Below are 17,239 nucleotides of genomic sequence, written 5' to 3'. Positions count from 1 at the left end.
CTGAGGCACTTGGGGTTGTTTTCATTGGAGAAAAGAAGGTTTAGGGGTGACTTGATAGAGGTGTACAAGATGATTAGGGGTTTAGATAGGGTTGACCATGAGAACCTTTTTCCACGTATGGAGTCAGCTATTACGAGGGGTCATAGCTTTAAATTAAGGAGTGGTAGGTATAGGACAGATGTTAGGGGTAGGTTCTTTACTCAGCGAGTTGTGAGTTCATGGAATGCCCTGCCAGTAGCAGTGGTGGACTCTCCCTCTTTATGGGCATTTAAACGGGCATTGGATAGGCATATGGAGGATAGTGGGCTAGTGTAGGTTAGGTGGGCTTGGATCGGCGCGACATCGAGGGCCAAAGGGCCTGTACTGCGCTGTATTTTTCCATGTTCTATGTTCTATGAAATATCACAATATTCAAGGCTATGTGCATCGTGCAGGAACGTAGGACTGGTGAAGGTAGCAGTGCAGTTTTGATGGGCTGAAGGGCCTCATCTGTCTACACTCTATAATTCTGTGATAAGAGCAGCGGATACATGGGAACACCACCCCCTGCAAGTTCTCCTCTAAGCCCCTCACCATCCTGACTTGGAAATATATCACCGTTTCTTCAGTGTCACTGGGTCAGAATCGTGGAATTCCCTCCCTAAGGGCATTGTGGGTCAACCCACAGCACGTGGACTGCAGCGGGTCAAGGAAGCAAATCAATGGCCGAGTGGTGATATCAAGGCTGGTCTATGCATCCAGAAACCCAGGTAAGGTTCTGGAGACCTGGGTTCAAAGGGCAGTTGGTAGAATTTGATTTAATTCAAGTCACAGGTAGATAGGATAGTGAAGAAAGTGGTTAATTCATTGGTTGGTGTATTGAGTATAGGAGTTGGGAGGTCATGTTGTGGCTGTACAAGACGTTGGCTAGGCCAGTTTTGGAATACTACATGCAATTCTGGTCTCCCTCCTATCGGAAAGAATTTGTGAAACTTGAGAGGGTTCAGAGAAGATTTACAAGGCTGTTGCCAGAGTTGATTCGGAGGGGCCGGTGTAGGACTGGGGTGGACAAAGCTAAAAAATCACACAACACCAGGTTATAGTCCAACAGGTCGAATTGGAAGCACTAGCCTTCAGAGCCCACCACCACCTGATGAAGGAGCAGCGCTCCGAAAGCTAGTGCTTCCAAATAAACCTGTTGGACTATAACCTGGTGTGGTGTGATTTTTACCATTGCCAGGGTTGGAGGGTTTGAACTATAGGGAGTGGCCGAATAGACTGGGGCTGTTTTCCCTGGAGCGTCGGAGACTGAGGGGTGACCTTATAGGGGTTTATAAAATCGTGAGGGTCATGGATAGGATAGACAAGGTCTTTTCCCTGAGGTGGGGAAGTCCAGAACTAGACGGTATAGGTTTAGGGTGAGAGGGGAAAGATATAAAAGAGACCTCAGGGGCAACTTTTTCACACAGAGGGTGGTACGTGCATGGAACGAGCTGCCAGAGGAAGTGGTGGAGGCTGGTATGATTACAACATTTAAAAAGGCATCTGGGTGGGTATATGAGGAGGAAGGGTTTAGAGGGATATGGGCCAAGATTAATTTAGGATGTCTGGTTGGCATGGATGAGTTGGACTGAAGGGTCTGTTCCTGTACCATACACCTCTATGCAGACATCACATTTATTATCCCTGATCACAGCTGACAGTTAACTACATGTCGACCAAACCAGGTAAGGACAGCAGATTCGTACCTGAAAGAACATTAGTAACCAGATAGTTTCCCCCCAACATTAGACTTTGATGTTTATTAAATTCAGATTCCACCATCTGCTGCAGCAGAATTCGAACGCATGTCCCAAGGACATTACCTGGGTCGGGGTGGGGGGCATCATTTCCCATTGCTCTCTGGCTGAAGTATAGATGATGTTGAAGGGTCTTGACTGGGTGGTGGTGCTGGGCGGGGGGGGGGGGGGGGGGGGGGGGGGGAAGGACCTTTCCTGTTGTCGGAGAATCTCGAACTGGAAGTTATTACTGAAAACAAGGAAGAGAGAATAACTCTGTACCTGAAGGCTGCTAGTCTTTGGAACACTTTCCCTGAAAAAAGTGATGGAAGGAAGGTCTTCAAATAGTTTTAAGGCTGAAGTGGTGAGGCTCTTGTTGAGCAAGAGGGTGAAAGGTTAAGACGGGAACAAAGATAGGAGATTACAATCAGAGCAGCCATGAGCAGACTTGAGGGGCTGAAACACCTCCTCCTGTCCTAGATCATACATCCAAGTGATGTATGATTTATACGATAAATCTACGATAGACAAATGACTGGAAAATCTTCTTCATTTAGTGATGAAAACTGTAGTTTACCAAATAAAAAGAGATGTTGTGTATCTGTAGCACGTTTGGAGATCATAAGTGTTTCTCAGTTAATAGAATTGTAGAATCATTGAGTGTTACAGTACAGGAGAGGCTATTCGACCCATCATGCCTGTACCAGCTCCTGAAAGGTCTACCCAGCCAGTCCCACTCCCCATCCCTGTCTCCGGAACCCTCTGACTCCATCCCTTTCCAATATATACCCAGCTCTCTTCTGAAACCTCCGATAGAATCCTCCTTCCTCACTCTCCCAGGCAGCGCATCCCAAAACCGAACAACTCTCGGAGTGAAGAGGTTTCTCCTCACCTCACTCCTGGCTCTCTTGCTGACAATCTCAAAACCGTGACCCCTAGTTACTGACATACTCCCTAATGGGAACAGAATATCCATCTGTACCCTGTCAGAACTGTGCATTATTTTGGACACCTCAATAAGGTCACTTCTAAACTGTCTCTGTTCCAAGGAGGATCAGCCCAATCTCTCTAATTGTTCCTTGTACTAAAATCCCTCATTGCTGGTATCACTCAAGTGAATACCCTTAGCACTCTTTCCAGGGCTTTTTAAAATTAATTAACTCACTCCATGGGATGTGGGTGTTGCTGGCTGGGCCTAGCATTTACTGCCCATCTCTAGTTGCCCCTTGAGAAGGTCGAGTGAGCTGCCTACTTGAACCGTGTTCTGACAGTTGTCCCACAATGCCCTGAGGGAAGGAATTCCAGGATTCTGACCCAGTGACACCGAAGGAACGGCGATATATTTCCAAGTCAGGATGAGTTGCTCGGAGGGGAACTTGCAGGGGGTGGTGTTCCCGTGTATCTGCTGCCCCTTATCCTTCCAGATGGAAGTGGCCGTGGGTTTGGAAGGTGCTGCCTGAGGGTCTTTGTTGAATTCCTGCAGTGCATCTTGTAGATGGTACACACTGCTGTTACTGAGCGTCGGTGATGGAGGGAGTGGGTGTTTGTGGATGTGGTGCCAATCAAGCGGCTGCTTTGTCCTGGATGGTGTCAAGCTTCTTGAGTGTTGTTGGAGCTGCCCCCATCCAGGGCAAGTGGGGAGTAACATCCTTCCTTAAATAAGGTGCCCAGAACTGAACGCAATGCTCCAAATGTGGTCTGACCCAATGATTTGTCGAGGTGTAGTGTCACTTCCTTCCTTTCTACTCTATGCCCGTGTGTATAAACACAAGGATCCTATAAACCAACTTAACATCTGCTACAACTTGCTTGGTCACCTTCAGAGAATCATGTACATGATCCCCGAGGTCCATCTGATCCTCTACTCCCCCCAGAGTTGTCCCATTGAGGCCTGTATTGTCTCTGTGTGTGTGTTTTTTTAACCATCCCCTCCCGTTTCTCTGCATTGAAATCCATCTGACAGGTGTCTGCCCATTGGCCAATTGGTCCATGTCCCTCTGAAGTCCCTCAGCATCATCCTCACTATTCTCCCCAGCCTAGTGCCATCTGCAACGTTAGAGATTTTACCCTCAACCCCCAACTCCAAATCCTTGAGGTAAATCAGAAAAAGCAAGGGTCCCTGGAAAACACCACAATCAACTCATCCCCAATCTGAGAAATGCCCACCTCTACCCACCGTCTGGACCCTATCTTTGAGCCTCCAATCCTTGCTGCCAAGGACCCAGCAATCCCAAACCTTTCCCGTGTTCACCAACCTGTCACATGACCCTCTCTCGGTTGCTTCCTGAAAGTCCAAGTATACAACATCCACAGCACCACCCTCACCCACTGCCTGGGTCACCTCGTCAAAGAACTCAATGACTTTTGTCAGCCATGACCTGTCCCTGACTAAGCCAACACTGACTGGCTAGTATGAATTTATTTTTCTATAAGTGTATGTTTCCCTTATCCCATATTAAACCCTCCACCAGTTTTCCCACTATCGATGTCACAGTGAGAGGTCTGTCGTTTTCTCTGGGAGACAGTATTTTTGGGAGGTGTGGGCTCTGCTGTTAGTGTAGGAAGCTGGATGATTCTGAGGCCAGGGTTTAATTGTGTTGAATGTTTGGTGCAGGTGGCAGAGTATCGAGAGAGACAGCCAGCAAAGGAGCTTTCATCACTGCAACTGAGGGGAGACCTGGCCAGGTACAAGGACAGTGATGTTCGACAAACCTCACTCATCCCGGTCCTGAGCACAGGACACGGCCAGGAATTCCCAGCAACCGCAGCCAGTGTGCAGAATCACACAAACGCCAGCCTACAGAGTGAGAACCAGGCGCTGAGGGAGAGAATCTCCGAACTGGAGGAACGGCTCAGGTAATCATCGGAGAGCCCGAAACATTCCAAATTAGTCACTATTTGCTTCTCCTCAGTGCCCTCCTGATCGGCACCACATCCACAAACATCCACTCCCTCCACACTTGGTACCAGCAGTGTGTACCATCTACAAGATGCACTGCAGGAATTCACCTCTCATGAAGGGGCTGACTCTCACTGGGGTACGGGGTCCCCTTCCCTCTCCTGAAGGGGCTGACTCTCAATGGGGTAAGGGGTCCCCCTCCCTCTCCTGAAGGGGCTGCCTTTCACTGGGGTACGGGGTCCCCCTCCCTCTCCCGAAGGGGGTGACTCTCACTGGGGTACGGGGTCCCCCTCCCTCTCCTGAAGGGGCTGACCCTCACTGGGGTACAGGGTCCCCCTCCCTCTCCCGAAGGGGCTGACCCTCACTGGGGTACGGGGACCCCCTCCCTCTCCTGAAGGTGCTGACCCTCACTGGGGTACGGGGTCTCTCTCCCTCTCCCGAAGGGACTGACCTTCACTGGGGTAAGGGGTCCCCCTCCCTCTCCTGAAGGGGCTGACCCTCACTGGGGTACGGGGTCTCCCTCCCTCTCCTGAAGGGGCTGCCCTTCACTGGGGTACGGCGTCCCCCTCCCTCTCCTGAAGGGGCTGCCCTTCACTGGGGTACGGAGTCCCCCTCCCTCTCCTGAAGGGGCTGCCCCTCACTGGGGTACGGGGTCCCCCTCCCTCTCCTGAAGGGGCTGACCCTCACTGGGGGATAGGGTCCCCCGCCCTCTCCTGAAGGGGCTGACTCTCACTGGGATACAGATTGTTGACCCTGATGGAGGGCTCCTGTGAAGACCCTTTCCCTTTGGGAGGGGGAACTCCCTCCTGCCTTTCCCTGCCCATTGTCCTGAGTGTGATGCCCTGTCTCTGTTCCCTGTGGACTGGTGCCGTCTCTCATGTCATGTTCAAGGTGTTGTTGTTGGTGGGTTTCCTGTTTGGGAGAGGAGTTGTAGCAGTGTGGGCGAAGGGGCGCGGTGGGGAGGGAGGGTGTGGCAGAGAAGGCTGTGTGGGTGCTGCCCTTTGATGTGACACCATTACTGTCTGCCCCCCACCCCCGATAGGCTGCACTTACGAGAGAGGGAGCTCAGTGAGCAGAAGGTGGTGATTCTGGAGAGGAGACTGGCCACAGGCATCGAGAAACTCGCCCTGAGCCTGAACACGGAGCCTGGGGGCCAACGGGATCCACTTGAGTACCTGACCAGCAAGGTGAGGCCATTCAGCCCCCTGACTGGGATAGCCTGAGGAAAGCCAGCAGCTGAACGGAGGTGATGACAATGTTTGGGAAGAAGACAATGGCTTCTTGCTAATGGGCCAATGGGAGCAGCAATGCTCCTGTCGGGATCTCCATGCTTGCATGCTGCTTCCTGGGGTTGGGATGTCATCGGTCTTTCCATTCAAAGATCTACCTCATGCACCTCCAGGGTGGGGAATGGAACCCCTTCCCCACACATCCCCAGGGTGGGGAATGGAACCCCCACACATACAGAGATACACACACACACACACTGACTCATACACACACAGACTCATATACACACACACACGCACACTGACTCATATATACACATGCACACTGACTCATATACACACACACGCACATTGACTGATATATATACACACACACACATGCACACTGACTCATATACACACACACGCACACGCACACTGACTCATATATACACACACACATACGCACACTGACTCATATACACACACACACGCACACTGACTCATATATACACATGCACACTGACTCATATACACACACACGCCCATTGACTGATATATATACACACACACACATGCACACTGACTCATATACATGCACACTGACTCATATACACACACACACGCACACTGACTCATATATACACATGCACACTGACTCATATACACACACACACGCACACTGACTCATATATACACACGCACACTGACTCATATATACACACACACACGCACACTGACTCATATACACACACACACACGCACACTGACTCATATACACACACACCCATACTGACTCATATGTACACGCACACACATGCATGCTCACACAGACTCATGCACACACACTCAGGCATGTACACAAGGACTCATATGCACATGCACACGCACGTACACATGCACATGGACTCATATGCGCACATACACACATACATTCTCTCTCTCTCTCTCTATCTCTACCCCTCTCTCCCCCTCTCTTTACCTTAAGGTTGACAAGTCCCCAGGTCCAGATGTAATCTATCCCAGTTTACTGAGGGAAATGAGAGAGGTATTAGATGGGTCCTTACCAGATAACTTTGCAGCATCCTTAAACATGGGTGAGGTCCTGGAGAATTGGTAACATTGTCCCCTTGTTTAAGAAGGGTAACATGGATAATCCAGATAATTACAGACCGGTGAGCCTGACATCGGTGGTAGGAAAGCTGCTGGAGAAGATAGTAAGGGATAGGATCTATTTACATTTGGAAGAAAATGGGCTTATCAGAGATAGGCAGCATGGTATTGTGCATGGAAGGCCATGTCTTACCAACTAACCAGAATTCTTTGAGGAAGTGACAAAATTGATTGATGAGGAAAGGGCTGTAGATGTCATGTACATGGACTTTAGTAAGGCGTTTGATAAGATTCCACATGGCAGGCTGATGGACAAAGTGAAGTTATATGGGGTCCAGGGTGTACTATATAGATGGATAGAGAACTGGCTGGGCACCAGGAGACAGAGAGTAGTAGTGGAAGGGAGTTTCTCAAAATGGAGGCCAGTGACCAGTGATGTTCCACAGGGATCCGTGCTGGGACCTCTGCTGTTTGTGATACACATAAATGATCTGGAGGAAGGTATAGGTGGTCTGATTAGCAAGTTTACAGATGACACCAAGATTGGTGGAGTAGCAGATAGTGAAGGGGACTGTCAGAGAATACAGCAGAGTATAGATAGATTGGAGAGATGGGCAGAGAAATGGCAGATGGAGTTTAATCCGGGCAAATGCGAGGCGATGCATTTTGGAAGATGCAATTCAAGAGTGAATGGAAAAGCCCTGGGGAAAACTGATGTACAAAGAGATCTGAAGGTGGCAACACAGGTCGATAGAGTGGTCAAGAAGGCATACGGCATGTTTTCCTTTATTGGATGGGGTATTGAGTACAAGAGCTGGCAGGTCATGTTACAGTTGTATTGGACTTTAGTTCAGCCACATTTGGAATATTACCAAAAGGATGTGGATGATTTGGAGGTTCACCAGGATGTTGCCTGGTATGGAGGGTACTAGCTATGAGGAGAGGTTGAGTAGGTTAGGATTATTTTCATTAGAAAGATGGAGGTTGAGGGGGGACCTGGTTGAGGTCTACAGAATCATGAGAGGTATAGACACGATAGATAGCAAGGAACATTTTCCCAGAGTGGGGGAGTCAGTTACTAGGAGTCACGAGTTCAAAGTGAGGGGGAAAGGTTGAGGGGAGATATGTGTGGAAAGTTCTTAATACCGAGGGTGGTGGGTGCCTGGTTTGTGTTGTCAGTAGAGGTGGGCATGATAGCGCAATTTAAGATGTATCTAGACAGATACATGAATGGGCAGGGAGCAGAGGGATACAGATCCTTAGAAAATAGCCAGCAGGTTTAGATAGAAGATCTGGACTGGTGCAGGCTTGGAGGGCCGAAGGGCCTGTTCCTATGCTGGAAGATTCTTTGTTCACACACGTGAATGATCTGGGTCTATGCTGAAAGTTCCTTGTTTCGATTGGACGGTGAGTCGATGTATTTTGCCTCCAGGTTTCGGAGCTGGTTCAGGAACATGCCCAATGGGAGACCAAGATAGCGACACTGGAGGAAACCCTGACCAATCAGGAGCTGGAGTTCAGGGCCAGTCGCCAGACCCTGATGAAGCTGGTGTCTGATGCCGGCAAGGCCCAGCAGGAGGCAGCCTTGAGCAGTCAGGATGTGAAGACTATCAGAAAGGTAAAGCAACAGCAACAGGCCACTCAGCAAACAGGCCTGCACACATCCAGTCTCCATCAACCCCTTACAGTCCACCCCCTCAACATCGCCTTCTACTGGCCTCTTCACCATGTATCTATTCTCCCTTTCCAGGTCATTCAATCAGCACAGAAATTCTCCAAGGGTCCCAATCCCACCACACTGTGGATAAAGAATTCTCAGAGTTCCTTTGTGGGCGGCACGGTGGCACAGTGGCTAGCACTGCTGCCTCACAGCGCCAGAGACCCGGGTTCAATTCCCGCCTCAGGCGAATGTCTGTGTGGAGTTTGCACGTTCTCCCCGTGTCTGCGTGGGTTTCCTCCGGGTGCTCCGGTTTCCTCCCACAGTCCAAAGATGTGCAGGTCAGGTGAATTGGCCATGCTAAATTGCCTGTAGTGTTAGGTGCAGGGGTAAATGTAGGGGAATGGGTCTGGGTGGGTGCGCTTCGGCGGGTCGGTGTGGACTTGTTGGGCCGAAGGGCCTGTTTCCACACTGTAAGTAATCTAATCTAATCTAATCTTATTCGCTTATTAGTGACAGTCATACATTTTTAAATCTGCCTTGTACAAGAGGAAAAACTTTACTCCATCTACCTTGTCAGATCCTTTTATATCTTAAAGACATCTTGCTATGCCACACTTCATTCTATAACCTCCAGGATGATAAAACCAACTCGAATGAACTTTCTCTGAAAGGTATAACCTTTCAAAACCAGCATCCTTCCTGTCTATCTTTTTTGCACCTTCTCTAACCATTTTTCCAAATGTATTACCGTTGCTGGACTCCCCACGATTAACATCCTGGGGTTACCATCGACCAGAAAATTAATAGGAGTAGCCACATAAATACTGCAGCTACAAGAGCAGGTCAGAGGTTGGGAATCTTGCAATGAGGTATTCACCTCCTGACTCCCCAAAGCCTGTTCCACCAACTCGAAAGCATAATTCAAATATCAAACTTAAGGAAAAAAAATCCATATCAGTGGCAGGTCAGATGATTGGTCAGAATATAAAGAACATCAGGGAATGACTAAAAACGTTAATCAGGAGAAAGACATTACATTGTGAGAGGAAGCTAGCTAGAAATGAATGAACAAATATTTATAAAGGAAAAGAGTAAGCAAGGAGGGTTTTGGTTCTCGAGAGAGGGAGAACTGGTATTTAATAGTAGATAATAAGGAAATGGTGGATGAAATAAACTAATAGTTTCCGCCATAGAGGATACCCAAACCATCCCAGTAATGGCTATAAATCAGGAGCTGGAAAAGAAGAGAGGAACTCAGTGAGATTACAAATACATTAAGGACAAAAGGGTAACTAGAGAGAGAATAGGGCCCCTCAAAGATCAGCAAGGCGGCCTTTGTGTGGAGCCGCAGGAGAAGGGGGAGATACTAAATGGGGAAGTGGGGCTGGACAAACTATTGGAGCTGGGATCTGACAAGGCTCCAGTCCTGATCATCATCCTTGGGTCTTAAAAGAGGCGGCTAAGCAGGTAGGAGATGCATTGGTGATAATTCTCCAACGATTCTGGAAAAACTTCAGCAGATTGGAAAGTAGGGAATATAACTTCTCCTTTCCAAAAAAAAAGAGGGATGGAGGAAACAAGAAACTTCAGGCTAGTTGACCTGACATCAGTCATGGGGGAGGTGTTGGAATAGATCGTTAAAGGGATTACAGCCGTACAGGTACATGGAGTCAGAAAGCGCCAGCACGGTTTCAGCAAAGGGAAACCTTGTTGTATCACTTTGATAAGATGCTACATCTCGGGTGATTACAGAAATTAGGAGCTCATGGTTTACGGGGTAAAGATGGCACGGATAGAAGATTGGTTGGCTGTCAGAAAACAGAGAGCCTGAGTAAATGGCTCTTTGTTGAATGATACGATGTGGTGTGTGGAGTTTCACAGCGGTCTGTGATTATTACATTCCACATCAGTGACTTTAATGTGAATATGATAATATGGGAAAATGTGAAATTGTTCACTTTGGCAGAAAGAATTTTTTAAAAAAGCAGAGTACAGTATTAATTATACAGAGAATGGCTGCGGAAGTTGGGATTTTGGTGTTCTGGTGCACAAGATATAAAAAGTTAGGATGTAGGTCCAGCACATAATGAAGGCAGCTCTGGGATCCTATCCTTTATTACAGGAGTAATTGAACATGAAAGTAAGTTTGTTATGCTTCATTCACAGGGCATTGGAGACAGCATATCTCAAATACCTGAACTGTGTGCAGTTTCACTCTCCTTATTTACAGAACGATGAAAATGCATTGGAGATGGTTCAAAGGAGGTTTACTGGATCAATACCTGAAATGAGTGGGTTCTCTTAGGACAGACGGAGCTTGCTTACACTGAATTTCAGAAGAGTGAGAGTTGACTTGATTGAACTGTATAACTTCCTGAATGGTGCTAACAAAGTGAACGTGGAATGATGTTTCCTCTTGTGGATTGGTTCAGAACTAGAGGGCACATTCTAAAATTGAGGTCACCCTTTCAGGACAAAGATGTGGAGAAATATTTTGTCTCAGAGGGTTGTGTAACTTTGACATTCTTTTCCTCAAACGTTGGTGGAGCTAGAGTGAATGAATATTTTTAGAATGGAGATAAGGAGAAACTTCTTCAGCCAGAGAGTGGGGCATCTATGGAATTTATTACCACAGAAGGCTGTGGAGAAGACGTCATTGAGTGTATTTTTCATAGATTCCCTACAGTATGGAAACAGGCCCTTCAGCCCAACAATTCCATTCCGATCCGCCGAAGAGTAACCCACCCAGACCCATTTCCCTCAATTTAACCCTGACTAATGCATCTAGCCTATGCATCCCTGAACACTACAGGCGATTTAGCGTGGCCAATTCACCTAACCTGCACATTTTTGGACTGTGGGAGGAAACCGGAGCACCCGGAGGAAACCCACACAGACACGGGGAGAATGTGCAAACTCCACACAGACAGTCGCCCAAGGCTGGAGTTGAACCCGGGTCTCTGGCACTGTGAGGCAGCAGTGCTAACCACTGAACAGATAGGTTCTTGAGTATCAAGGGGATCAAGGGTTACGGGAGAAAGGGGGAGAAACTTATCAGCCATGATTGAATGGCAGAACAGACATGATGGGCTGAATGGTCTGAATTCTGCTTCTATGTCTTATGGTCTTTTATTGTTAAGGTGGTGTTGGATTGACTCTCAGTAAGCAGGGACTTAAAAGTGATCAGGAGGTATATAGCAAAGTTAAATTGGAAACACAAACAAAATCTTTTTGAATGGAGAAACAGGGGCCGAATGGCCTACCCCTGATTGGTAGATTGGTATTAATGTGTTTTGATTCATTTTCAATGTTTCAATAAACAATAGACAATAGGTGCAGGAGTAGGCCATTCTGCCCTTCGAGCCTGCACCGCCATTCAATATGATCATGGCTGATCATCCTTAATCAGTATCCTGTTCCTGCCTTATCTCCATAACCCTTGATTCCACTATCCTTGAGAGCTCTATCCAACTCTTTCTTAACTGAATCCAGAGACTGGGCCTCCACTGCCCTCTGGGGAAGAGCATTCCACACAGCCACCACTCTCTGGGTGAAGAAGTTTCTCCTCATCTCTGTCCTAAATGGTCTACCCCGTATTTTTAAGCTGTGTCCTCTGGTTCGGCACTCACCCATCAGCGGAAACATGTTTCCTGCCTCCAGAGTGTCCAATCCTTTAATAATCTTATATGTCTCAATCAGATCCCCTCTCAGCCTTCTAAACTCAAGGGTATACAAGCCCAGTCGCTCCAATATTTCAACATATGATAGTCCTGCCATTTTGGGAATTGACCTCGTGAACCCAAGCTGCACTCCCTCAATATCCAGAATGTCCTTCCTCAAATTTGGAGACCAGAACTGCACACAGTACTCCAGGTGTGGTCTCACCAGGGCCCTGTACAGCTGCAGAAGGAGCTCTTTGCTCCTATACTCAATTCCTCTTGTTATGAAGGCCAGCATGCTATTAGCCTTCTTCACTACCTGCTGTACCTGCATGCTCTTCCTCATTGTGATATTACTAAGTGACTTGTTCAGCCACTTCAGAGGGAAATTAACAACCTGTTTGATGTGGAATTGGACTCCTTTACCGACCCAAGGTTGACAAGTTTCCAACCGTAAAGGGCATTAGTGCATTGGCTTAATGTTTTCCAACAATCTGACAGCTCATGGCCCTTCTGCTGGTGCCAGCCCTTCCCTTCCACATTCGGAAGTTCTCAAGCTGCCTTGAGTGGATTTGAAGTCACATTCTGAGATTCATTCACCTCAGTGTCTGAAGTTCCAGTGAAGGAAGATAATTGCTGAAAGAAATATCAAAGTTGCTGCAGAAACTCTGCAGGTCTGGCAGTATCTGTGGAGAGAGAGAGAGAGAGAGACAGAGTTAACGTTTCGAGACCAGTCCTTCTTCTTCACTTTAATATTGACATTGAAATGTTAACTTTGTTTCTCTCCACAGATGCTGCCAGACCTGCTGAGCTTATCCAACAATTTCTGTTTCCCTTCCAGATCTTCAGATTTTGCTTTAATTTGCCTGCCTACCTTCCTGAAGCCTTTTGTGTTCCTTCTCATTATTTGTCGTTTATACCAATCCTGTTAGTGGGAGCTTGCTGCATATAAGTTGGTTGCTGTGATTGGTCCATTCCAACAGTTGCCTCACTTTAAAAATACTCTGTTTGTTGTGAAGCATTTTCAGTGGTTGGGAAGAACATGATATAAACACAAGGCATTGTTCCTAACGTAAACCTGTGACTGGGCTTCGAACGTACATCACCGGTCTATAGTCCCCTGGCTTGTCCATACCGCCCTTCTTAAACAGTGGCACCATGTTTGCCAACCTCCAGTCTTTTGGCACCTCACCTGTGACTATCGATGAAGCAAATATCTCAGCAAGAGGCCCAGCAATCACTTCTCTCGCTTACCACAGAGTTCTAGGGTGCACCTGATCAGTTCCTGGGGATTTATCCATTTTTATGTGTTTCAAGACATTTTACAAGATGTCACCATCTATTTAGGGGAGAAAGTGAGGACTGCAGATGCTGGAGATCAGAGCTGAAAATGTGTTGCTGGAAAAGCGCAGCAGGTCAGGTAGCATCCAAGGAGCAGGAGAATCGATGTTTCAGGCATAAGCCCTCCACCGCATCTCCTCCACTTCCCGCTCCTCTGCCCTTGAGCCCCGCCCCTCCAACCGCCACCAGGACAGAACCCCACTGGGCCTCACCTACCACCCCACCAACCTCCATATACAGTGTATCATCCGCCATCATTTCCGCCACCTCCAAACAGACCCCACCACCAGGGATATATTTCCCTCCCCTCCCCTATCAGCATTCCGAAAAGACCACTCCCTCCGTGACTCCCTCGTCAGGTCCACACCCTCCACCAACCCAACCTCCACTCCCGGCACCTTCCCCAGCAACCGCAAGAAATGTAAAACTTGCGCCCACACCTCCCCCCTTACCTCCCTCCAAGGCCCCAAGGGATCCTTCCATATCCGCCACAACTTCACCTGCACCTCCACCCACATCATCTATTGCATCCGCTGCACCCGATGTGGCCTCCTCTATATTGGGGAGACAGTCCGCCTACTTGTGGAACGTTTCAGAGAACACCTCTGGGACACCCGGACCAACCAACCCAACCACCCCGTGGCTCAACACTTCAACTCCCCCTCCCACTCCACCAAGGACATGCAGGTCCTTGGACTCCTCCATCGCCAGACCATAGCAACACGACGGTTGAAGGAAGAGCGCCTCATCTTCCGCCTAGGAACCCTCCAACCACAAGGGATGAACTCAGATTTCTCCAGTTTCCTCATTTCCCCTCCCCCCACCTTGTCTCAGTCCCAACCCTCGAACTCAGCACCGCCTTCCTAACCTGCAATCTTCTTCCTGACCTCTCTGCCCCCACCCCCACTCCGGCCTATCACCCTCACCTTGACCTCCTTCCACCTATCGCATTTCCAAAGCCCCTCCCCCCAAGTCCCTCCTCCCTACCTTTTATCTTAGCCTGCTGGACACACTTTCCTCATTCCTGAAGAAGGGCTTATGCCCAAAACATCGATTCTCCTGTTCCTTGGATGCTGCCTGACCTGCTGCGCTTCTCCAGCAACACATTTTCAGTCACCATCTATTTCCCTACAGTCTATATCTTCCACATCCTTTTCCACAGTAAATACTGATGCAAAATACACATTTAGTATCTCCCCCATCTCCTGCAGCTCCACACAAAGGCTGTCTTGCTGATCTTTGAGGGGCCCTATTCTCTCCCTAGTTACCCTTTTGTCCTTAATGTATTTGTAAAAACCTTTTGGATTCTCCTTAACCCTATTTGCCAAAGCTATCTCATGTCCCCGTTTTGCCCTCCTGATTTCTCTCTTAAGTATACTCCTACTTTCTTTGTACTCTTCTAATGATTCACTTGATCTATCCTGTCTATACCTGACATATGCTTCCTTCTTTTTCTTAACGAAACCCTCAAGTTCTTTAGTCATCCAGCATTCCCTATACCTACCACCCTTCCCTTTCACCCTGACAGGAATATACTCTCTCTGGATTCTCGTTATCTCATTTCTGAAGGCTTCCCATTTTCCAGCCGTCCCTTTACCTGTGAACATCTGCCCCCAATCAGCTTTTGAGAGTTCTTTCCTGATACCGTTAAAATGAACCTTCCTCCAATTTAGAATTTCAACTTTTAGTTCTGATCTATCCTTTTCCATCTAATTGACCAGGTCTTGGGGAGTTATCTACCTTTATGAGTTTTAAGACCTCCAGCACTTCCTCTGCTGAAATGTGTACTCTCTTCAAACATCACTAATTATTTCCCCGAGTTCCTGAACTTCCATGTCTTTCAAGATGGTAAATTCTGAAACAAAATATTCATTTAGGATCTCACCCATCTCCTGTCATTCCACACACAGATGGCCTTGTTGATCTTTAAGGGGCCCTATTGTCTCCTTAATTACTCTTTTGCCCTTAACACACACACGTGTGTGTGTGTGTGTCTGCGCGTGTGTGTTTGTGTGCGCGTGTGTGTGTGTTTGTGAGTGCGTGTTTGTGTGTGCGCATGTGTAGGAGTGTGTGTGTGTCTCTGCTTCCTGTATACATCTCAATGCTTCCTACTGCCAGTCCAACCAATCCATATGCTCTGAGAGGAGCTGGAGCCTGACACACTTCATGCAGACATTGTCACCAAGGAAACACAACTGCTCCCATATCTGACAGGAGGAACATATCACTCCACTCACTGTCCCTTTAACCACTAGTACAGTTGGCAGTGCGGGGGGGTGGGCGGGGTTGGGAATAGGGTGCAAATGTCACTCTCAGATCTAGCCAGCAGCTCCTCTCAAAAATAGTCAGAACAAGACACAACAATGCCTTCCCTCTCTAACATGCCTTAACTCAATACTTTTAACTCAATTCTTAATGTTTTCAGTTGTCAACTATGAAGGCCAACACAAAATATTGACATCTGAGTCATTTTCTTACTCCTTGTCATAATTTCTCCTTTTAAGCTCTAAAGGTTTTCATTTCTTTCCTACTTCTACAAAGTCTGACAATCTATTTTCATATTTACAATGAATGAATGAATGTTATACTTTCTCATTGTGACTTAATAGAGCCATAGAAGATAATCAGAGGGTTAGGTAGGGTGGACAGGGAGAGCCTTTTTCCAAGTATGGGGACGGTGAACATGAGGGGACAACTTTAAATTGAGGGGTGATAGATATAAGACAGATGTCAGAGGTAGTTTCTTTACTCAGAGGTAGTAAGGGTATGGAATGCTTTGCCTGCGACGGTAGTAGATTTGACAACTTTAAGTACATTTAAGTCGTCATTGGACAAGCATATGGAATAGTGTAGGTGGGATGGGCTTCAGATTGGTATGACAGGTCAGCGCAACATCGAGGGCTGAAGGGCCTGTACTGCGCTGTAATGTTCTATGTTCTATGTTCTATAATATTAATTATTTGGTCTTTATTTGCTAATTTATAAAACTGTCCTAGTCCTCAAGCTTACCATGAGGAACACTGAAACACAATTAGACCTTTAAGCACCTTGTGTCTGTTCCACCAATCAGTGAGACCATGGCTGATCTGTAGCCTAACTCCATATACCTGACTTTGGCCTGTATCCCTTAATCCTGTTGCTTTACAAAAGGGATCTAACTCAGATTTAAAATTGACAACTGATTCAGCATCCACTGCCATTTGTGCAAAAAGTTCCAAACATCTTCCACCCTTGGTTTATCGAAGAGCTTCCTAACATCTCTCCTGAACAGTCTGGCCCTGTTTTCAGACCATGCCCCCTACATCCAGAAACCCCCAAACTGTGGAAACAGTGTCTTTACCTACTCTGTCTTTTCCAGATGAAGACTTCTTGGCAATATTATAAAGCTCTTTTCTAATAATATTTTAAGTTCTTTAGTTATCTACATACGGAACACTTTCCTGTGGACTTTTTAATTGAAACGTACATTTTTAAGTCATTTGAAATATTTCCTGAAGTGTTTACCATCACTGATCCACAATCACACCTACTGAGCAAATACAGAAGCTTTTATATTCCTATTTAATTCACTAATGCTCCTCTTCCTAGAATGCTCATCTTGT

At 47.3% G+C, this 17,239-nt stretch overlaps 1 protein-coding gene across 1 annotated transcript in view; it reads left to right on the top strand.

Annotated features, from left to right (window-relative positions):
• The window catches only part of LOC148149334 (coiled-coil domain-containing protein 170-like), a 202,113-nt gene that overhangs the window by 11,172 nt on the left and 173,702 nt on the right, over positions 1–17,239 (top strand). Inside the window, exons 4-6 of the mRNA XM_087989513.1 lie at positions 4,372–4,613; positions 5,699–5,843; positions 8,410–8,595. Of these exons, the coding sequence (XP_087845639.1) occupies positions 4,372–4,613; positions 5,699–5,843; positions 8,410–8,595 (573 nt within the window). The remainder of the gene's footprint in view (positions 1–4,371; positions 4,614–5,698; positions 5,844–8,409; positions 8,596–17,239) is intronic.

The sequence above is a fragment of the Chiloscyllium plagiosum genome, unplaced genomic scaffold, assembly GCF_037043375.1.
Source record: "Chiloscyllium plagiosum isolate Xiang-an unplaced genomic scaffold, Cpla_swu_hap1 HiC_scaffold_8, whole genome shotgun sequence".
NCBI classification, from domain to species: Eukaryota; Metazoa; Chordata; class Chondrichthyes; order Orectolobiformes; family Hemiscylliidae; genus Chiloscyllium; species Chiloscyllium plagiosum.
The sequence above is the reverse complement of the archived record's forward strand: the minus strand, read 5'-3'. Positions and strand labels throughout refer to the sequence as shown.